This window comes from Ochotona princeps, chromosome 27, assembly GCF_030435755.1.
Source record: "Ochotona princeps isolate mOchPri1 chromosome 27, mOchPri1.hap1, whole genome shotgun sequence".
Taxonomy (NCBI): Eukaryota; Metazoa; Chordata; class Mammalia; order Lagomorpha; family Ochotonidae; genus Ochotona; species Ochotona princeps.
In genome coordinates this window covers 11,611,038-11,635,262 of record NC_080858.1, presented here as the reverse complement: position 1 = coordinate 11,635,262, position 24,225 = coordinate 11,611,038, and the positions used below count along the sequence as shown (strand labels likewise).

The window sequence follows — 24,225 nt, the reverse complement described above, 5'->3', positions numbered from 1 at the left end:
AACCACATGCCTTTACTAAAATACTGTTCTACACAGGACAAAGCTAAGTGGTCTCCTAGTTTGACAAGTTCCTAACATCTGATAGAGTTTGATATTTTGTGGCGTACCAGCTATTAATACTATGAAACAAATTAAAGCAATTCATGAAAGTGGTAAGAGTTTACCAAAATGAAAGGGGACAAATCATGGCTAACTTGCAAGGACTTACAAAATCATATTAACTACTAATAACTGCACCAAATATTAGGTACTGTTGGTAAATGCCTTTTGTGTGGTCAAAGTATTATATCTCGACCATGTCTACAACTCCACAAAGTAGATACTACAATTGTTTTATACTTAGGGAAATAAATGTTTGGGTGGCTAAGTACTTGACCAAAGAACAGTAGAGCAGATATTTGAACACAGTGTAATTCCAAACCCTGCTTGTTAGCTTATTTATCTGTAAACCAAAAATAGCAACACAAGCACATGGACAGTGTATACCAGTAATGAGCTAAATATCGTGATGTTCCTTTTATCCCCTCTGCAATCAGAATTTTACTTATGATGATCTACCTGAACAGGCATAGCCCATAGATTGGGACACAGGAACAAGAACCACATGAGTTGGTTGGTTTCAATGGCAACCAAGTTGTTGATCTGTCCCAGGGTCATCTCCCCCATAGATAAGTTAGAAGTGGACAGCCTCAATATCTTATTGTATATCATGGCCTGTAAGAAAAAAAAAAAAAGGTACACTTTAAAACTTTGCATCAACACCCATTTTCATTGAAAATATAACATTTTAGGCTTTTTGAAAAAAGTGCTGTACACCCATCTTCAGTCTGTCACTATTATTCATTTGAGTATCCTGTTAGCCCTTAACCATTTTCTAGTACTACGAGCAAAATAGATTATTAAACCTCAAACATAAGCTCACTAACAAATAGAATTAGGGATTAGGCAATGCATGAATTAAAAGAATTTTTCTGACTTTAGGATTTCTGAAGTCATTTCTAATAGGCTTACTAGTTAGCACTATATTTCTTTCTTTATGTAGATCCTGGAAAGGTGTTGCTGTAACATCAAAGCACCAAGTGAAATGGAATCACACAACTGAAGCTACTATTATTCCTATTCCTGGATGGATATGGATTTTTTGAGAAACAACGACCCATCAAAGTCAGCCCCTACCAGCAGTGCTCCACGGAGGTTAATGCCCGTCTCTATGGTTACATAGTAGGACGCCTGCAGGAATGTCCTCTGTAGAATAAGAGCCAAGAAGAGAAGAACTGCGAGAACATACGCATTTTCAAGAAATTCCTTGGATGAGAGCGTTTCTGAAATCTTGTCCCCAAAAGAAAAAAAATAGACAAAATTGAACAAGTCTTTTCACACACGAAGTCAACAGTTCATGTCATTAAGGATAAGTGACACTGACGTATGGATACTCTGTCTTCAAAATGTCAGTGGAAAGGGTCACAACAGGCAATTTTGGCTTCACTTCATAACGTACACAAACCCACAGAATACATGAACACAGTGCTCAACTGCTTAACATTGGCTATAATGCCTTAAAAATGATAAATTTATACTTAAAAATTTTGAATGAATTTCCCACAAAGAAAGGTAATTGAAAAATTCATGGAAACAGAATTCAAAAAAATGTCCATTTTTCTGCAACACTTTGAAATCTGGGCATGGATTTTAATAGTACATTTTCCATCAGGTTTTTGAACAATCTTCATACTCTACCTATGCTAAATAGGAAGTAATAAAACAAACTGAACTGTAATGTAGAAATTGGAATCACAAAATGGATATCTCTTCATTCGATCTGATGGACATTCAATACAAATTCTAGAACCTCACTAGCTTAGAATAATTCTACAAGTTGACCTTTTCTAATTCTTCCATATCTTAATGTATATTAATAAAATAAATTATAAAGTAAAAATCTGTGTACATGCAACTCTTCCAGTAACCTAACACAAATTTAAAAAGTTTCCTTAGTAGGAATATCACAAATTAACCACTAGGATATGCAAAATCCACTGATTTTTGCTTTACGACAGTGATATGGAAGTGTGCCTCTTAGAAGAACAGAAAAGATAGCAATCAACTAAACGCTTCATGCCATCCGGATATTCCTCATTTTCCACAAAGAAAATCCCATAAAATTGGCTGGTAGTCATGTTTCCTCTTCTGCCACTGGGGTTTAAAAAGACATAAGTCCTATTCTGAGAAAAAAACACAGCTAATAGGTGTAAGCACCAAGGGTGGTAAAAGCATTCTGCAGAATTTATCTAGTTAGTTAGGATGGCAGGGTCAAAACGCTGAACAAGTGTATTCAGTGGTGAAACAAACTGGTTCACTTCAATGGCAATTCCAAACTAAGGTGGGTACAAATATGAACAGCTCAAATATTCTGTTGAAAGTACTCCAAACCCCAAAAGATAAAGCGATCAGTAAGCATCACACTTTATTTTGCAGAATAGTTTGAAACTGCCAACATGAAGTAAATGAAACATTATGGAAGTATCAAGGAGAGTAAAATTCCACTGATGAGGCAGCATTTAACATAGGTTTTGCTAATGCACAGAATTTAAACAGACGCAGAGGTGAGAAGGGAAATCAGATTGAAGGAATACAAAAGTGACAGCCTACCTGAACTATAGTTTGTCTGTAAAACTAAGGAAACTAATTTTTTTAAAGATTTATTTATTTTTTATTACAAAGTCAGATATACAGAGAGGAGATACAGAGAGGAAGATCTTCGTCCGATGAGTCACTCCCCAGATGAGCCGCAATGGCCAGTACTGTTTTGATCCAAAGCCCGGAGCCAGGAACTTCCTCCAGGTCTCCCACACAGGTGCAGGGACCCAAAGCATTGGGCCGTCCTCAACTGCTTTCCCAGGCCAAAAGCAGGGAAGCTGGATGGCAAGTGGAGCTGCCGGGATTAGAACCGGCGCCCATATGGGATCCCAGGGCATTCAAGGCGAGGACTTTAGCCACTAGGCTATTGCGCTGGGCCCAGAAAACTAATTTTTATCTTAAAGAATCTACACAATTCATAACAAAGACCTTAAGAACAGAAAACAAGAGATTCCATATTTATAAAATTTGTTTGAATTATTACAAATATTTTCTAAATCTATGAATATACGGAGCTATATACATATATATCCTCAAAATAATATATGCATGATAGAATATTATCTGTATTCATTGAGACAGATTGATGGATATTATATGAAAAACTAAATGTACAATGATAGAAATCACATTAACATCATTGGCCATGAACTTGCAAATATGTGCCTCAACCATCCTGTATGTATGTCATTCTTTAAAGGATTACTATAAAAATCAAATGAAATAATTCAAAATTTCTACACACACTTTCTGGCACACAGGTGTTCATTAAGTATTTATAGCCTTTGAATCTGCAAAATAATTTTGTCGGCCAGGTAGCTTCAATGAAAATATACGCAGGTGACTTTCTACAAGAAAACAATTATTTTTGTCCTATTGTGTCAGTAACCCATTTAAACTATGTAAGAATGCAGCTCTACCTTCAGACCAGAGATGGTCTCCCCAAGAAACCATTGAATTTATCTGGACAATAAGATGCTGGACTCTATGCTTGGTATATGTTTGCAACGAAAGAATCTTGACTTAATTTGAATTGTAATACTACAACAAGGTGGAGGAATCCATTATGGTGGGGAGGGCAAGGGGAGGGGCAGGGGGAATCCCAGAGCCTATGAAACTGTCACTTAGTGCAATGTAATTAATAAAACAAACAAAAAAGAGAAAGCATTAATGAAAAGCAAGAATTACAACAAAATCTGCCAGTGGTATGTTTTCCCTGGAAAGTAGCATGTACTTACTCCCGTTGTGTTATTTGTCCCAGTCTGGGTTTCATTCACACGCTGAACTATTCCAGAAATACAGAGTGGTCCGGCAAAACCTAGTAAATCAGCCAAATAACGAAATGTGCTGCTAAGTAGAATCGGCCGCCCAAAGGCTCTGTACATGGCCAGCCATATAGACGGAGTCCGGTTTGGACGATCAGCTACTTTTTTCTGAAAGTAAAACAAGATAAACCAAAGTTAAAAAAAAATGTATGGCAGCAATTCAGAACTACAAAAATTCCTTATAATGCTCTTTGAAAATATTTTTTTTAAAGATTTATTCATTTTTATTACAGCCAGATATACACAGAGGAGGAGAGACAGAGAGGAAGATCTTCCATCCGATGTTTCACTCCCCAAGTGAGCCGCAACGGGCCGATGCGCGCCGATCTGAAGCCGGGAACCAGGAACCTCTTCCGGGTCTCCCACGCTGGTGCAGTGTCCCAATGCATTGGGCCGTCCTCAACTGCTTTCCCAGGCCACAAGCAGGGAGCTGGATGGGAAGTGGAGCTGCCGGGATTAGAACCGGCGCCCATATGGGATCCCAGGGCTTTCAAGGCGAGGACTTTAGCCGCTAGACCACGCTGCCGGGCCCATCTTTGAAAATATTTTAAAAATTTAGAGAGGCAGGTGTTTCAGTCAGTGGTGAAGACTCCAGCATTTTGAGTTTGCATCCCTGCCCCACTTCCTATCTAGTTTCCTGACAGTACACATCCTAGGAAGAAGTCTGTCCTGGATCACGGTTACTGCCACCCTCTGAGAGACCTACAAGTTCTTGACTCCACTTTCGCCTGGCCTAACTCTGTTACTGGCATTTGAGGTCTGAGGAATACACCCGTGGGTAGAGAATCTCTCTTCCTGGCTCCCTCTCTTGGCTTTCCAATAAATGAACACTTATATACACAAGTAAAATGAGAACCTAAAAAAAGATTAAAGATAAATTGTAAGTTAGTCCTTTCCAGTATGATATGCACAATTATATATTCTTTCACTGTAAGTAAACTATGGTGTTTAAATGTTTTACTGAACTCAACAGAACAAAAGCATTCAGTGTTTGAGATTCTATTATTTTTAGTTATCAAAGGATGATGTGAAATTCTTATTCGATATATACAGTTTTAGTTTCTTTTGATTTGGAAAATTTGTATCTGTCATAAACATCAAATAAGAATATGTGGAATACAGAACAGTAAAGTTTTGTAAGCAACGGAGGGACTGGTCAGGATTTCTGATTTCTATCGTTATTATATTCCAAGAGATTTATCTACCTAATTATTGTAAGTGACACAAATTGAATCATCCAAACCTCCAAATACATGTACAAGTTACTCCATCCAGGCGAATGGCAGTCACCTCTTTTGAAAACCACAGTTCGTGTCTTCTAGGTATTCTTTCAAGGAATATAAAAAGAATACCTAGAATGCTTCAGCCAGCTCATGGCTTTCTATCTGTACATATATGCATTATAAAGATCAGAATACCTGCTGAATTATCATCATTAAAACTTGTGAAGGAGGTGGATAAATTGTGTGTGTGTGTGTGTGTGTGTGTGTGTAATGGAACTCAGTTGTATTTCACACTTAATTCCCTATTGGACTTCTTTTCTCAAGTGTACTGATTTAAGACACTTATGTACCAAGTTCAACCTGTTCTATGTTGAAAAGAGCACTTAGACAAATGTAAGCTATGTTGACACTCTTCTGCAAGTCTTTACTTCAGCAGAGAAGTTTTTCAAACATTATGCAATGCTATTCCCAGAGGTTAAGCCACAGAAAGGACTCAGGTTCATCTGCAGTAACCATTTCCTGCAAGTTTCATTTCATAATATTAATTTCTGGCCCAGAAACACAAGTCCGTGTCATCATTTACAAGAAAATGCCTGTTGTTCTTGACTTAAAACAGCCAGAAACATTTCACTGATTTGCCATATCCTATTTTTTTTTCCCAGTGTGGTAGTGAATACTAAAGTTTTTAAATAGCCTGGGATTTGAAGATAATTGCAATATCTAACACATTTAATGCTGTGAATAACATAAATAACTTCTTAGAATAATAACAAGCTGAAAATTTCAAAATTTTTACCTTTAAAACTTCTAAGGCAGTTATTAATACTCAAAGAAGAATCCATAGGAAACCAATTTTAGAGGAGACACAGATGTTGATTCTACATGGAGCTGGCAGGTGTCATGTTTTAAATTTAGACTCCATATTTCAACTCTAATATCCATTTTTTTTTTGTCAGTAAGGAAGAATTTTTTAAAGGTGATATCAGGGTCCAGTGTGATGGTGTAGTGGGTTAAGCCATGGTCTGTGACACCAGAATCCTCTATAAGCACTGATTCAAGTTCCAGTTACTTCACATCTGATTCAAATCCTTGCTAAGGGAAGGCAGCACAAGATGGTCCAAGTCTGGGGCCCTGTCATCCACATGGAGGACCTGAAGGGAGTTTCATGATCCAGACTTTGGCTCAACTCAGTCCTCACCTTTGCGGAGTGGACAGATGTAAACGCTGTCTCCATTCATCCATGCTTAACTTTCTCACTCCGTCCATCCTGTCCTCTCTCTCTCTCCCTCTTTCCTACATTTCAGGTTGAAAACTTTCTTTTTTCATGTATAATTTTATACAGTAATTAGCAATATTAGCTTACATAGTATTTGCTTATTTGAATTTTTAATAAAACTTTTATTTCTCATGATACAGTTCCACACACTCAGGGGTTCCCCCTTCCACCCTCCTCACAGAGGAAAGTTTTTTTTTTAAGTGAGCATTTCTTTTTTAACCTACATATGACTACTCATATAATGCATCAGAAAATAGTTAAGGGTTTCGTGTATTAGTGATATCACATGTCAACATGGATTATTTACACAAAAGCATTGTATTTCCTTCCTGTATTGATGGATGACTATTTTAGACATAGCAATGCTTAACATGACTATTTTAATACCATAACTACTTCATGGGCTCTTCAACTTGTTCCCCAGGGGCCCTGTGAATGGTAGTCTCAAATACTAGTAAGACAGGCAAAACTGGCTGCTGTTTCATGATAAAATATATTTATGCTTTGTTCTGTTACACGTCTCCAAAGGAAGACATACACTAAATTACCTTTTGTTCTTCATAGGCATCTTTCAGGCAAACGTAATTCGTGACTGCCCTCATGGCTATTGGCAATTTCCCAATTGCCTTCAGATCAATGGGCTTTTTATGAGCAGATATAATGAGTGTGTTCATCCACCAGTATGTGGCTTTGGACAGTAAATTCACGAATGGCTGAAGAAATCTCACGCCCAGATCCTGCAGGTCTTCAGGTGGCTTCACTTTCTGGGGGTTCATGAAGAACACGTACCTCTATGGCAGAAAAGGTCGCTCAGTCAGTCCAACTCTCGCCTCACATGTTAAACACAAAGCTTCAACCTTTGCTAATTTCAACCCAGACAATTAAAATATAATTTTTCATGCCTCTTTCCAACCCTTTCTGAATAAATTTAAGAGCCCCATTTTTTATGACTAGTTGACTAAACTAGTTGGATGCTAGATTCTCATTTAAGATATATGAGGCCAAAAGCTAACAACAAAAAAAAATCAACTGACTCTTCAAAACTGGTTATTACCGAGAACGAAGACATACATAAATTCAATTTTAAAATATCAGATTTTGGATTCCCAGAGCCTATGAAACTGTCACATAATGCAAAATAATTAATAAAAAATCAGATTTTGAATTTAAAAAACTAGAATTTAATATTTCACGTTCATTGCTGAGTTACTCGTGTGCGGTGTTCATTGATGTCATCTGTTCTCTGCATTCACCATTCACTGCAGTGGCTATTTTACAACTACTGCATACAACTACAGTTATGATTTTAGGGTATGGAGACTTTTGAGATTTGTGTCCTGAAACTGAATTAGTTCAACTTTATATATATTTTTCCACAAATAGATTCTACATATTTACTCACTCTCAAAAATGCCAATGACTTTTGGCTGACTGTGATCCAACCTTGGGCTCCTGAATCCAAGCAATTCAACCCAAGCACCTTAGATACCTACCCTGACGCGGATGACATTGACCTCCACAGCCATCAGGAGCCCATTCAAGATGACCATCATGCCCGTGATGCAGAAACGCAAGTCCGACATCCACAAACCAGACTGCCAGTACTTGACCAACTTTATTGTCTTAGTAATAAATGCCATCACCCAATACAGAAATAAAGCTGATAAAAGAAAAAAAAATAAGAGAAACGATCAATCACTACTTGTTATCTTCAAAACTTTACTAAGTAAATCATGCTTCTTAGATTGCCTGCATCTCATGTCAGAGTGCCTCAGTTTCAGTCCTGGCTTCTCTGGCAACTCATTTCCTCAACACACATGCTGGAAGGCAGCAGGTCATAGTTCTAATATGTGGGTCCCTGACACTCGGGTGAGAAGGATCGCCTTCTGGTATTCCAGCTTTAGCCTGGCCCAGCCTCACTCGAGTGGGCATTTGGAGAGTGAACCAGCAGATGGAAGATCTTTGTCTGCCTGACTGTCATCTACTCTCAGCCTTTCAGATACGTGAATATAAAAAAATTTAGAACAACCAAATCAAATTTTAACTTTAGAATGTTTTACGTAGGCATTCACGCAAACACATGATTCTGCCTACACCATCAGCATGTCCACAGGCCTTTGAAGGCCAGCCATGAGCCATATCTAAGACTTAAATTGCAGCTCTCTTGATAAAAATGTTTATACCATGGGATCCAAGGATGGGTCACGCTATAACTGATTGTGATGAGGGATGCTGTTTTAGCCTAAGACGAAAGTAAGACTGGAAGCATCCTAGGCAGTCTTTGAATGTACTGGACGGGAAGGCAAGAAAAGGTCCCGAAAGAATGCTAGCCTGAAGTGGGCAAGAGGGGTTATAACTGCAGTGAGCTGCTCCCCAAGACAGATGGTGCAGCAGCTCCCCAGAAGAACTCCAATTTCTGAGGACTGCATGTCTGTAAGCCCCAAGCCAGGCCATTCCTTTCACCTGCTTTCTGCCACACATGGACACCTCACAAGGAGCGTCTCTGAGGCTGATGTCCTCAGGCAGCAGATTGGAGCAACTCACCATACCCCTGGCTCCACGTGAGCTGGGCAACAGCAGAAAAGTCACTCCAGTTCTTCTGTGCTTCCTGCTACCAACACTCTCCAGAAGGATGACTCCACAGCTAAAAATCCAACAGCTTTTTTTAGCGGGGAGAAGGGACTGAATAAATCATACTCACCTAAAAGTAATTTAGGAAAATTTGACGTTTCAATATTATGATAGTATACAATTGAGGTTGTCGTGGCAACAAATCCCATCACAGCTGGCATGAAGAGGTGGAGATGCCTAGACTCACGCCGGCTGGAAAAGTAAGACAAGGTTAGTGCGGAAAGCCAGAGGTTTCAGACTTTTCTCTCCCTTAGCAGGAAGATATGTACAACACAGAAGGCAACACTTTGCTAAAACAATACATAAAGGGAAAATGTGTTGGACAATTATTTTGCTTCAAACAATTTATCCCAACTTAGAGGTATGGATAAACATTGCTAAGTAATATCTTAAAATGCTCACAACAAATACACAACTGTCATATCAACACAGTATCAATTATTTTAGCAGGGCAAAATGCTGAATGATTCATAATTAAATCAAGTGAAAATAAGTGAATGTATACTTCAGTGCATTAAAAAGTATGTCTATTCCACTTTCCTAAATTTTGTGGTCCTTGGTGATGACAGAGAGGCAGGGAGAAAACTGCCATTCACTGGTTTAGTCTCCAAAGGCCTACAATGGCTGGGCTGGACTACAGTGGCCCCTGAAGGCCAGACAATAAGTAAATGACTTTAGCCATCATGGCTGCCTCCCTGGAATCAGGAGCTGGAGTTGGAAATGGAACCCAATGTGGGAGGTGGACATCTTAACTACTAAGCTGAACACCCAAAGCAATTATTTCATCTACTGGGCTTAGACACCTTATTATGTTCTGCATGTAACGGTGGACAAAAGAAGACACAGTATATGTGGACACACAGTCTTTGGGTAGAAAAGGACAGGTAGAAAAGGGACATAGAACCAGCGAGGGGACAGTGAGAGAAACAGCACTTATGTGTGTGAGAGAAAATGTTGGGAATGAAGTCACTTTTAAACCCAAGACCTTAAGAATGACAAATACTGCACAGAGCAAGGGAGGAAGATGGTTCAGGCTGGGGTTTCCAGACCCATTCGAGGTTATCAAAGGCACTTCCTTCAGTACAAGTACAAGAAGAGCCGGCTTCATGCTGGGGCAGGAGACCCTTCTATGCACATTAGACCTGCAGTGGGATCAGACACTTAGCATAGACAGCCCCAAATTCCATCTGCATGAATATCACAGAGTAAAACATCCAAATTTTATCAAATTACTTAAACATCAATACATATACAGAGAACAGGATGACTAATCAAAGAGTAACAGGGGGAAAGTAAACATCTTTAAAAGTCATTTCAGAAAGGACATGGTTGATAGTGGGGGGTGAGAAATAAAAAGGAATCCATTTAGCTAAGACAAGCACTTTGTAAAAAAAAGAGTGTAAAACCACAGAGAAGCATGAAATAGTTTAATACGCTCAACATTCCAAGTACTTCAGTATTCTTGAAGAAAGTTCAAAGTAGGAAATGCTATCCTCGGGATGGGTTGTAGGCTCAAATATTAAAAGCTTGGTCCCATGTGTGGCAACCCTAAGAGCTAGGAGAGCATTAAAAGGTGGCATTTAAAAGATGCCTGGGGCCTGGCACAGTGGCTCAGTGGCTAACTCCTTAAGCTGTGGGCACTGGGATCCCATGTGGATGCTGGTTCATGTCCCAGCTGCTGCACTTCTCTTTTGTTTTTTTGGTTTTTTTTGTTTTGTTTTTTTATGGTTTGAATATTATTTTTTATTAATTTCATTGCATTATTGACACATTTTTTTATGCACTGGGATTCCCCCCGCCCCTACCCAAACACTCCCCCCACCACGGTGGATTGCTCCACCTTGTTGCATTTCCATAGTTCAAATTCAGTTGAGATTTTTTCATTGGAGGTTTTGAACAAGCATAAAGTCCAGCATCTTATTGTCCTGGTAAGTTCAATGGCTTCTTGGTGAGACCATCTCTGGTCTGAAGGTGGAACCAGCAGAGTATCATTCCAATCAAGTAAAAACCCCAACATAATATTTACAACCATTTACAACATTATGGCATTAATTGACATGGTATTGATTAACCAATATGTTACTAGGGAAATGCAGGTTCTCAACCACAACCTGTGACTTCCTCATAGACATTTCAATTTTGGTTTATATTCAACCATGTTCTATATACCTTAAAATGGCTATAGATTGCTATTCAGCTGTCTCTTGTCTATTTTAATGTTAGTATTTAGCATTTTACAGCATTGAAGCATGATTTTGCTGAACCTGGTTGTTTTTCGGGTAGTCTAACTCTATAACTTTAACAGGACATATGTCAACAGTTTAGGTGAACGTTTTTGGGAGGGGTGTGCAGAGAAATCTTTATTACCCCAGAGAGGAGCAACTGATCTTTGTGTCCCACCCAGCGAGTTTTAAGTGCTGCACTTCTCATCCAGCTCTCTGCTTGTGGCCTGGGAAAGCAGCGGTGGATGGCCCAGAGCTGCGCACCTGCGTGGGAGACCTGGAAGAGGGACAAGGCTCCTGGCTTTGGATCAGCTCAGCTCTGGCCATTTGGGCACTGAACCAGCAAATGGGATTTATTTATGTCTCTCCTTTTCCCCTTCTCCCTGTAAACTGCCTTTCCAATGAAAATAAGTAAATTAAAAAAAAAAAAAAAAAGGTGCAACCTGGCGGGAAGTTGTGATCCTGGCCCTTCCTCTTGTCATCCAAACTCCCTGTGATCTACACTTCCATCATTATGACCCATTCGCTACTGGTTCATCAATGCCAGCACTATGCATGCAAAGCAAAACTGTGAGCTAAATATACCTCTTTCCTAAGTTAGCTAACCTCAGGTATTTTGTTAAAATAATCGAAAATGGATTCATATCATAAAAGGATTGGTTTGCCCAAGTAAGGGGTTGGCATCTCACATTGCAAAGCATTACAATACTTTATAACAAGTAAAGGATAGAGTTGATCTATGTATTCAAGAGAATACATATTCTGGTACCCAAGTGGATAATCGAGTTTTTTTTTAATGTAGGGATTTGTAATAGAGGGGAAATGCAAGCAGAAAAAGAAATTAGGAAACTGTGGCTATAAGTCATGTGACAGATAATTAAAGTGTGACTAAGTTTTGACAGGAATAATATGGAGGAAGTGATACATTTTTGTTGTTTAAATTGGCAGGACTTTAATTCTGTAAGGGTGTGAAAGTGACAGCAAAGGAGAGGTAGGAAATAAAGTAATTCCTTGGGTATCTTCGTCAACAGTTACATGAACAAACAATGTATGTAAGGGTACCAGAAGGCTGGAGAAGATGGAAAGCTAGTAAGTTTCACCTGCTGTATGTGATTTGTGAAGGTGACTAATAATCATGCAGACAGGACTAACAGATAAACTGAGGAAGACATTTGTCATAGGATCATTAGTGTCATTTGAAATTCTTCAAACACATCAACAGCCACGAAAATGGGAACCTACTGCAATAGTGCCTGAAAGTCACCCACAACTCACCAGAAACAGATCAGAAAAGTCAAAAAGAAAGCACAAATCAGGATTGCTCCTATTAGGAAACAGGAGGCATGCACAGGCACACATCTGGGCATGTGGGATGCTGGAATCCCAGAGTACCTGATTCAAGCTCTGACCTCATCACTGCCAAATGAGCTTCCTGTGAACAGGCACCCTGGGAGGCAGGCGGTGGTTCCAGTGCTCAGAGGTCGACTAAGATGTCTCACTTCCTGACTTTGAGCTGGCCAAACTCACGCTATTCTGGGTGTTTGGAGAGAGACCCAGCGGATGGGAAATCTGTTTCTCCCTACACCTCTAAACTTGCTTCCTCCTCCTGCCTTTCAAATACAATGAAAACAGCTCATGTTTAAAGAGGAAATTAGGACATGGTTCTAACACTTTCCAATGAGTGAATGAAAAAGAATTTAAGTCACTTGCTAAACCGGAGATTTAAAAATGATTACCTATCCAAGTTTATAAAATGTGATCACAATCATACCATTGAGGCTATTACTATTTTACTGGTTAGTACTTTGCAATATTCCATGTTTCCTTACGCCATGTTATTTCTGGAGTAGGATTCGCAGGCCTCAGTGGTTTGGGAGAAACACATACAAGGGATCTTGAAAAGGGTCATGGAGAAAGCACATTATGGAAAAATTATGGCAGGATCTTCAATTTTTTTGTACAAAAACAAGCATATCTTTTAAGTTATATTTCCCACAAACTTTAAAATAACCTATCTCCATGTTTATTTGGGATACAAAGGCAACATATGTTGTTCACAATGTTTAGAATGGGGCCAGGTTGAAGCTGGAAGCCACAAATCCAATCCAAGTCCCCAGTGGGTAGCAGGAACACAATTACTTGAACTATTACTGTTGCCTCCCAGAGTTTGCATCAACCGATGCTGGATTCTGGAATGAGAGCTGGCAGTTGAACTGCGGTACTCAATAAAGATGGGGAACCCATGTAACAGGCTAAGCCCCCATCTATGGCACCAGGAGCCCCTATGGGCACTAGACTGAGTCCCAGCTGCTCCATTTCTGATCCAGGTCTCTGCTTAGACCTGAGAAAATAGTGGAGCACGACTCAAGTCCTTGAGCTCCAGTACAAATGGCAGAGACCTGAAGAAACTCCTGGCTTCGGAACAGCCCAACTCGGCCATTGTGGTCAAGTGGGGAGTGAACCAGCAGATGGAAGATCTTTGTGTCACTCTTTCTCTAACATTGTCTTTCAAATAAAAGTAAAACAAACCTTTTAAAATAAAGAAGGTGAGGCATCTGAACTACTATACCAAATACCTTCTGCTTCATGCATTTTTTTAAAGAACCCTTGCAAATCCTATCACAATAGATATCTTTAGCCAAAAAGTCAGAAAGAAAATGCTAAGAGCCTCAAAGGACAAAAGAGTATTTTACTAAAGAGAAAATAAAAATAACCTAAATAAAATGCAGCAATAGTGAAGATCTTAACACATGCTTTTCAATGTAATATATTAAAGGGTATTCGAAAAATCAACACATAGGACTTTGGTAATCTGACCAATGAACTCACTAAAATTTGTCACAATGTATATATTATTGATAGACTTATCTATAATTTTCCAGTGCATACTAAGTGAAATTATCAAAAGCAGTAAGTTTGCGAGCTAGGTTCTCTCACAGACTGATGAAAGCATATAGTGAAAATGCGTCTGCAAACACAAGGGTCTGGAGCAGAAGCACCCAGGGGACACAGATCAGTGCAAAACAAAAACACAATAGGTTTAAACACTGTGCTGTTAAAAAGCACAAATGGTGAAGTAGAAACACTTCTGTGTTATTACACCAATTATAATGCACATTTGTTGTGTTTTCAGAAAAGAATAACTCATAAAAGACCTGTTCTAAAAGATGGAAGGATGGTCTCCAGGGTCACAACGCTAAAGTCAAAAAGGTATCCTCATCGCTTCTCGGCCTTTTGGCTAAGATCAAGTGTAAAAAGGTATCCTCAAAGGTGTCATTAATATTCATCAGATCCTATTAATATTCATTGGGTTTCCACAGACAGACAAAGGAATACTGTATGTTTGGGTTTAGAAGCAGTTCAAAGATGAATTTTTGAGAAGCCCGGGTAAAAAAAGAGGAAGAATTCTACAGCTAGAAAGTGAGAGGAATGGCACAGGTTCAGGATTATCTTCTGGGGCTGGGGGAGGGCTCTCGTGTAACCACCACTACAAACAAGTCTGCCATTAGCAAGTTACTCTATCATCATTAGCTCAGGTCCTAAGCGCCGTCTCTGGATCTATCCATCAACCACGAGGTTGGAAGAATCCTCCTGCTCATGTCACGTCAGGTTGGTAGAAATCACCATGCCAATCTATCTTCCACTTGGCCCACACACAGAAAAACAATTAGATATAGAGCCATCCTAGAAGGATTGTAAAATAATGGACACTACAATTGGCTTAGATTAACACAAACACACCATGAGGTTTTCAAAAATTATCAGTAAGAAAACAGCCAATTAAGTTTCTAAATGCTTGGAGGGATAAAAAAAAAATGTAGCAGCTCTTTTTACTAGAAATTAAGACATGTCCATATCAGCAAAGAGCTGCTGGAAAACATGACAAAAAGTTGGCTCCATGACAATAGCTTACAAGTTTCATTCCTTGTTAATTGCAACAGAAAAACATAAAGAGATGTTGGGGAGGTTCTATTAGATAAGAGGAATATTATTTTGGATCTTTCCCTTTAAACATGTTACAGGCTTTCTCCTATTAATTCTGCAATGAAAGGTGTACTATTTAACATAATCTGGTAATAAGAATTTCCCCACTACTTGACTCAATTTTCTCTAAATCTTCAATAAAGAATTTTCCCCAGGTAATGTTTAAGAATTCAATATAATCTGCTAATACAAATTGTGTTCATTTAAAACAATGTCAAGATTCCTTTAAAAAACATGGATTTGGTGGGGTGGGGGGAGGAGTTGTCCCGGTGGCACATCAGGCTCACCCTCTGAGGCTCTGGCATCTCATATGGGCACTGTTCGAGTCCTGGCTGCTCCACTTCCCATCCAGCTCTCTGTTTATTGCAGGGGGTAGCAGCAGATAACTGCTCCAGTCCTTTGGCCCCTGCATCCATATGGGAGACCAAAAAGAAGCTTCTGCTTTCAGATTAGCTCAGCTCTGTCCAGTAACCACTGGGGAGAGAAACAGCATATGGAAAATCTCGCTACCTCTCTGTCTGTCCTCCTCGTTGTAAATCTGCTTTTAAAGTAAATAAATAAATCATTTTAGAAATCAGGGTTTACATCAAATCCTGATGTTAAAGTAATTTCATCTTCAGTTTGTGGCTACATTCTTATTACCTTAATTTTCAATCTTTCCTAATGTCTACCTCATTTTGTCCACTTAATAAATGGAAGCATACATAAATAAAACAAATGAAATCAGAATTAGCACACTGATAAACAGCTACTAGTATTAGAACTATATACTGATATAGGTAATTGTTTTCACAAATAAAGGTTCAGCTATTTAAGAAAAGAGGAAGAACTTCTTAAGAGGGCTCCATGGAACAGGAATTAAACACATGTTACACAAAAGAGTTCAGAGTTATCAGGGCAATTATGTAGCAACACAAAAATAGAGACACATCACATGATAACCAGACACAACGACTGCTAGCTCTGATTTCTGCGTTATGCTCCTAGCTCTAACTTTGTATCTTTGCTATCATCCATCAGGCAGGCCACGTCACTTACGAGTCTGAAACGATGCCTTCCGCTATCTCACATACGTGTACAAACAGGAGAGCAAATGTGAGGATCCATCTCAGGTTATGGCCAGGGAAGTGCAGCCACGTGTTGTGATGGATTTGCACTTTGGAACTTTGGCTTCCCCAGCCTGGAAAAACAAAACAGAGAAATTAAAAGGAGCTAAACAAAGGGTCGATCCTCATACTGGAAATAATTTTAATGACTGATGAGCTTTCCTGGAGTTTTGGAAACTTTCACATTTTCTGTGGTAGCAACAGAGACTCTGGTACATTATTATTATTTTTTTAATTAAACTTAATTTTTACAAGACTCCCCAAGCTAACACATCAGTATTTGTTGTATTGTTCAGAAACATCAACTCTGTGTTTGTTTTGTTTCTCAACATGGTGTTAACTTTACTCTCTTTTAAAAAGTTTTATTTTTTTTTTAATTGTAAAAGCAGAAAGATTTACAGAGATAAGGAGAGACAGAGAGAAGGATCTTCCACCCACTGGTTGACTCCAATCGTCAATGCTTAGCCAATCCGAAGCCAGGAGTCAGGAGCTTCATGCGGGTCTCCCACGCAGGTGGAGGGTCCCAGAGCTTTGGGCCATTCTTGGCTGCTTTCCCAGGCCATAAGCAGGAAGCTGGATGGGAAGTGCAGAAGCCAGTACACAAACCAGTGACTATATGGGGTCCTAACATGTTGAAGACAAGCATTTAGCCATTGGGCCATTGTACTGGGCCTTATTTCTTTGACATAATATTTGTGCATATTTTAGGAATACTGTGTGATAAATTGGTAAGTGTATACAATGAACAATGATGAAATCAAGATGATTAGCATTTGTCACCACTTACACATGTATCATGCCTCTGTGAACCACATGGCTTTACCCCATGCTAATCAGAACTTGATGCTGATAGTCGATTCACTCAAAATGAAATAAGTTCGTAATTATAATAGAAGAAATCTGATGTCTGAATTTTTTTGCGATTCGAAAACACGAGAGTCATCAGTTGAATGAAATCTGACTCATCTGTGTATCATGGGAGAAAAATGCTTACCTACAGTCAGAGGTGCTGACATCATTCCCAAAGCAAGCTAACATTCTCTTCCATGATTAAAGTACTGAACTTGCTCAAAATCATAGAAGTTAGCAGCGTAGCTCAGTGGACTAAACTGCCAGAGTTAGCACTGGCATCCTATAGGAGCACCACTTCTAGTCCTGGCTGTTCTGCTTCCAATCCAGCTCCTGCATCTGCGAGGGAAGCAGATGAGCCAGCGCTTACACACCTGGCACCGACGCAGGAGACCTGTATGGAGTTCCAGGCTCCTAGCTTCAGCCATTGTGATTATTGATGGAGTGACCCATCCAACAGAATGTCTCTCCCTCTTCCTCTGCAAGTCTGCCTTTCAAATAAATATTTTTTATAGAGTGGTATGAGCTCACTTTTAGCTCATCATTGTAGAAACAACGGAGGATTATTTTTAGTGCTGTTTTGATGGTTTCTTTTCAAAACTACATTAGCTTGTATATAGTATGTTAAGAAAGAACCCCATTTTTGTCTCTTGATTCTTCTCTCCTTTCTCCCACTATAAGAAAGACTCACATGGCTCAAGAATAAATGGTAGTTAGTTTTTGAAATATTGCAAAAAAGAATTTCCATATGGACTGTAGAGAACCCTGAAGTATTCCCTGAGAAGAAAATTGATTCAGGTTTTAGTTGTTTCCAAACGTACTTCTAACACTGGAAGGTTTACTACATTCAGTATAGTACCAGAATTTATGCCAAAGATGCGGTCTTTTTTGCCAACTTGCAATTTTCCTAGTACGTGATATTTCCTTGATATTTACTTATGATCTGTGTAACTCAATGAGGCAATATTTCCCATGAAAGTTTTCATCAGTTTCTCCACTTCCCTACATCACTGTTCACTCCAACACCACTCTTTTCAATTGCCCTGGTTGCCAAGCTCTGTATTTGATGACAGGAACCCAAAAAGGAATGCCACAAGCCTTAACCTCAAGAAGTTCATCAGATGTCAAAAATGAATGATCCATTGAGAATTTCAGTTAAAAGTGAGTAATTGTAGAACTAGAATTTTTAACAAATTATTTTCTAATATTGGTCTAGTAGTACCAAAATAAAGCCTTAGAAATAAAATACAGGATAGTGTTTCTGCAAACAGTCACCCTGGTCCTTATCTTCAGTGTCTACACATTTGTTTAACATAAATTATTATATATCAAGCATTATGTCAGCCTCTGCAGATACCCTACAAAACCCTTTGATCTCTGTCAGATTAATAGTAAACATATGGTGGTGTCCTCGCTCCCTAATTTGTTAAATGGATAAATAAAAGCAGACAAATTACTCTCAATCCTTTTGGCAAACAGGTTGGTAAATTATACTAGTCTTCTTTTTATAGGCAAAATCAACAAATTAATTAAACAACAAATAATTCAAAATAGTTGTTCCCTCTTGGAAAGATGAATGTAGACACAGTAATGGAACTAGGGAATTACACAAACGATCACTTTTATTCTTACTGTTACAATCTTTCAGATGCATAGAAGCTTCAATATGTTTAATATGTTAACCTCTAAAATTTAACTTATCAAAAATTCTAGAACTCTCAGACATTTACATGTTATTTCTTACAAGAGATTTTTATACATTTGCCCCCAGATAAACTGTAAAATAACAGGGATGATTAGATGGTGAGCTCCTTTTTAGGTTTGCACATAGATTCTATCAAACGCATAGCCTTGTGCTTCTGTATCTACATCCTACAACTTTCAAGTTCCCAATCATGCCACTCCTGCTGCAATCTTCCACACCAGCTCTGAAATTTATTTTCCTATGGGATGAAGAATCAAAGTAATTTGTCCCTATCCCTGCAAATGAGCTAACCAGGTGACACTGTCATTCCTTTTGACCTTGACACAGCTGTTCCACTGCACTAGTCCCTGAAAACAAATGCTCCATTTTATCCAAATTCTACACCCTCTAATGAGCACAGAAACTCAACAAATGCTTTAGGTCTATTTCACAGAACTGTTTCATTTCCTCTTTAAAACAAAGCCACTGAGGGCCATTCCTAAGAAGGCAGGTATGTGAACCCTCTTTGTGAAAGATCAGATGCCAAAAACATACCATCGGAAAATGTAGAATGCTTGTTTGCTGTTTTCTTACACATTAGCTTTCTTACTGGAGGAGCTGCGCTGTTCTGCAATTCCATCACTAACAAGGTGCATAAGGATTAGGTAATAAAACACAACACCTTACCAATAAACAATATTGGAAAAGTGATGAACAACAGGAAGACATGTGGGACCAAGTTGAGTGCATCCACAAAGCAGGGATTTTGTAAGACACCATCGTAGATATCATATGAAGAAATGTTATTACCACAAAATGAAAGGCTCATTTCTTCTTATATGGCTTATTCTAGAAGGGAGAGAAAAAAGAAAAGCAAGAGATCACCATGTTATTAAAACCTCTTTCATAGTACCTTAAATAGGGAGTTATGGAATGAAATCAATAACCGTGAAGGTTGTCATGAAAACACAGAAAACTGCCCAAGCAACTTGGTTTCCTTTTTTAAGGAAAATTTCTTAAGGAAATTATTTTTTAAGGAAATTATTTCAATTGGGAAAATATATGTAAACTATTATCTCTCTAGAATGGTACTTCAAATCAAAGTCTGACTTCAATGATATCAAAGAACAGAAACAGAGACATACAAAGATGGCATAAAAACAATGGCTGAAAAAACAATGACAGTAAACAATAATAAATTTTTCCTGTGTTCCCTTGCTGAGAAACCAATACCAAGTAGTTTTAGATGAACACAGTTTACTGAAATGTTCCATTAATTGCAAAAGAAAAGCAATAACACAGGGACCAACACGATTTTACTTCCTCTGAAGAAGGCTGTCTCAAACATAACTCAAGAGAAGTTAAGGAAACTATCAAGGTCTCACAAAAATCTTTTTAAATGATGTCACTTGAGTGTTGAAGGACATTGTCTTTGCACTGGGCATCTGTATTATGTTAGAATAGCAGCAGAGGAGATTAGAGAGGAAACAACAGACAAGATTACACCTTGCTTTGTAAATCAGAATTGGGACCCCAGTTTGAGTGGAATGCAGTTCCAGTGGTGAGGTGAGCACGGGGTTATGAGGTTTGACTTACATTGGGAAAGGATCCCTCTCATTGCTATGCAGAAACATACGGTGGAGCAGCAAGGTCCGTCCACCAAGTACTACCCGGAAATGGCAGCAAGAGCTTTAGCCTTCAGGAAACCATAATAGTGCCTACTATTTATGTAGCCCCAACTAAATGCTTAGCATACTGTATACATTATCTTTTGTCCTCAGAAAATCCACAGAAGCAGTAGTGTTATCTGCATTTCAAAGCAGAGAATGCAGGGACTCAGAGCAAGGCAGTAATCTGCAAACCAATAGAGAAGGTGGCAGCCATGCTCGTGTGTCTCAAACTGAACCACCGTATCCCACTGTATCCCATCGTATCAGGCAACTTCCAAGATGCTTTTTAAAGAAATATCTTTTCTATTCAAGTGACCAGCAGGGTTAGAATTCAACCTCAATAGACTTTTTTCCCATAGTTATGTTCACCTTGAATTCAGAGTTAGCTTATTTAAAAGGTGGCAAAAATTTGATCAACTCACATAGTACCTTCTGTCTTTTTCTTTTCATTGATAATTAAGCAATGGACACAAGCAAATTTTTCCTAGGAAACAAAAAAAAAAGGAGTATTAGAAACCATTGACTATACTTGGCTAAATTATTGCAGAATAAAATTTCAAGCAAAGGTGTTACAGATCATTATATGAACAGCAAGCTAGACAATCTATGGTCTGAAATGCTGAAGTGATTATCAGCAATCCACCCTAGGCATCACTTCTGGTAAATCCTTTTTAGGTAAGGTATCTTATCTCTGGTTGAAATATTATCATTTTCAAAAATAAAAGTTACATCTTTCGAAAGACTCAAAATTATATTCTTGGTATATCCTTTCTCAACTATTCTAAAGATTCTGAGTTAGGTGAAGTCATTTAAAATAACTTGCGATTTCAGAATTACAGTCCAATGGGAGTCTCCAAATTGTATGTAAGATGTATTTCTTAAAAAACTGAATAAATCAAGCACCAACTTGAGGTGTGTGCTTCACTCACATCCCACACTGGGGCACTGGAACGTGAGCCCTGACTTGGGCTCTTGACCTGCAGCTTAGTGCAGACCCTAGAACGCAGGGTGGTAGCTCAGGTAACTGGGTTCCAGCAAGCCACATCAGGCACTTACAGTGCCCCACTCCTGACTCTGGCCAACCCCTGGACATTGCAGGCATCTGGAGAGTGAACTAGCAGGTGAAGAACTTCATGTCTATTTCTCTCTCCCTCATTAATAAAACCATAGACACAGTAACAGAATGTTAAGGACTACTTCCTTATTTGTGAAAAATAAAAGGCAACTTTGAGCCCACTCATTCTTAAAAAAGAATTTTACAATTGTTTCATTAACACACCCCACAGTATCTTTTAAAGGGGACCAATGCAATATATCAATTCTACACAGGGTAAACCAATCAAACCAGATAACTGGTCTTTCCATTTCTTCATCTGTGTTTACAGCTCTCCAGTTCCTTTCCTCAAGCCTGAACAACTGGAAGACTCAGAATCTCTGATTGGGAATTATATAAACTACTACTGTAATTGGATGATTTCTGTCACATGACCTTCTTCAGCCCAGCCCCTTATGGAGTTGTCCAGGTTCAACCAAGCACTGAAACAGGTCCCAGACCCCAGGAGGGTCCTCTTGTTGACCCCTCTCAGTGTAACCCCACTGAGAAAAGCTCCAGTGTAGATGACAGTCAGAAGCAGAAAATAAAACTGAATAAATATCAAAGATAGAAAGTGAAACTCGGATTATAGCGATGGTCCGTAGAACAGGAAGCAGAAAATGAAAACCTTTCTTGGTCTGAGCTGTGGTCTCATGAGGAGCACACCATGAGGACCTGTTTCCTTACAGGTGCATTCTACAAGGCTCCACACGCCCTAGGACTTAGGAACTTCAGAAATGGCTCCTGAATGTGGTAATTGCCCAGGCAGTCCTACTGATTCCTCTGTAAGAAATCATCATGGGCTGATTTAATTCTAGAAAGACAGGAATGCCTAAAGGCATGGCAGGTACACCGTTGTGCCAGTCCTGCTCTTCGAGCTAAGTGAAATCTGCCCCTGGTCCTGTTTACTCCGCTGAAAACATCATTTCCGATGGAAAAGTATTCCCAGAGAACTTGGCGAGTTTCCACACCTGAATCCACTCAACATTGTTCATGCATACACACACACACACACACACACACACACACACACACCTCTTACATTGAGCGACTCGCTCCATTAGGCTATGGCTGAGAGACATCACATTTCACACAAAGTCAGACTTTGAAGTTACTCAGCCTCTGGTTGGCTTAAAAAAAAAAAAAAAGGCAATGTCTAGCTAGCTGGTTAGCCAGGACAAAACCTAGTAGGAAATTCACTAGCAAATATGCCCACTGATTTTTGATCTAGAGCCTGAAACAAATCCATCCATTGTCTCTTCACGGGTTATAAAACTCTACGCATACCGAGCGAAACAAATGTGTTAAGTACTCAACAGATGAGAAACCTTAACATCCACAGACGCTGCGACGAAACTTCCCGTTGAAGCCCCTAAACTGACCAACCAAAGCAAGAACTTTATAAATACCTGGGGCAACACCTCGAAGACGCCTCCAGCCCCTACGATGCACTTGCGCGGCTTTCCACACACAGAACTCCTGCCTTGGCTCAAGTTGTCAGTTTCAAAGCAGGACGCAGGACGCCTACCAAAGCCAAGAGTCATGCAAGTTCAGCACACAGAAACCCACTTCGTGGACACCACACACACACACACACACACAAATGTCACACGAGGGGGGGGGGGGCGGGGGGAATCATCGGAACACCTCTGTGAGTCTCCAGAAGTCTTAGAGCAGGAGCCGGTTGAGTTGTGAAAGCTTTTTTTTTTTTTTTTTTTTTTAATGGAAACCTGATTCCACCCCCCTGTCTCCTCCCAGCCCTGGTGCTAACACCCTAGAAATAGCACCGGAGAGGAGCCGCTAGGACAGCCTGCCAGCGCCCCGGCTCAGCAAAGCCTAAAACCCACAGTTTACAGCTATCCTTCAACCTTTTTAGTGATATTTATGTAAAAGACGCGGACTCACGCACTTGGATGACAGCGTTTTCCTCTGCTAGCTGCCGGAGCATGCAGGGCGCGGGAGCAGATTATTTTTAGGGTGGTGGGAGATCAGCTGCTGCCTCCTATCGAGTTTCCAAATTGCACAAACTGCTCTCTGGGTTGGGGCGGACACCAGGACTCCTGAGGCAGGAAACCAGGCTGGAGCCCTGCGTGCTCTGCGTCTGGGACACGGGACCCTCCTGGTTTCCTGCACCAGAGCCTCCAACATGCAACAAACCCTAAGGACCGCAGGGACCCCAGCACTCGCTGAGGCCCTGAGAGCTGCAGGGCACAAAGTTAGTGGTCCCCGCAAACATCAAAACACACAAGGATTCTTTCTCTTTCCCTTCTCCAAGTTCTATAAGCACCCCTGTATTGGCCACAGAAGGAAGCCTACTTGGGGGTTCGCTGCTGTCCCCCAGGGCTGGCCGCGAATTGGAGAGTGGCAGGGCAGCTCTTGCCAGAAAACTCAGAAAACTCTCCGTCACTTTTGGCCAGCGGGGCAGCGCCACCCTTGCCCCAGCTCCCCCAAAGCAGCTCCTCCCTTCCAGGGGCAGCACAGGCAGAACCCCTTTCTCGCAACACCCCCCACGGCCCCCACTCTGC

General features: G+C 39.8%; 1 protein-coding gene across 9 annotated transcripts in view; it reads right to left on the bottom strand.

Annotated features, from left to right (window-relative positions):
* ABCC9 (ATP binding cassette subfamily C member 9) overlaps positions 1 to 23,854 on the bottom strand; it is a 113,077-nt gene extending 89,223 nt beyond the window's left edge. For 6 of the 9 annotated variants that reach the window (XR_009244318.1, XR_009244319.1, XM_058655946.1 and 3 more), the window contains exons 1-9: positions 21,030 to 21,097; positions 19,625 to 19,786; positions 16,337 to 16,478; positions 9,163 to 9,284; positions 7,955 to 8,121; positions 7,010 to 7,252; positions 3,876 to 4,070; positions 1,177 to 1,329; positions 559 to 714 (exon numbers count right to left, since the gene is read on the bottom strand). Coding sequence is in view for 7 of the 9 variants with exons in the window: in XM_058655946.1 (XP_058511929.1) it covers positions 559 to 714; positions 1,177 to 1,329; positions 3,876 to 4,070; positions 7,010 to 7,252; positions 7,955 to 8,121; positions 9,163 to 9,284; positions 16,337 to 16,478; positions 19,625 to 19,766 (1,320 nt within the window). In the remaining 2 variants the exon portion in view is untranslated. Of the gene's footprint in view, positions 1 to 558; positions 715 to 1,176; positions 1,330 to 3,875; positions 4,071 to 7,001; positions 7,253 to 7,954; positions 8,122 to 9,162; positions 9,285 to 16,336; positions 16,479 to 19,624; positions 19,787 to 21,029; positions 21,152 to 23,609 lie in introns of those variants that run through there. The other 3 variants (XM_058655948.1, XM_058655947.1, XM_058655951.1) reach the window with 3 other exon arrangements.
* Between the last annotated feature and the right edge of the window lie 371 nt (positions 23,855 to 24,225).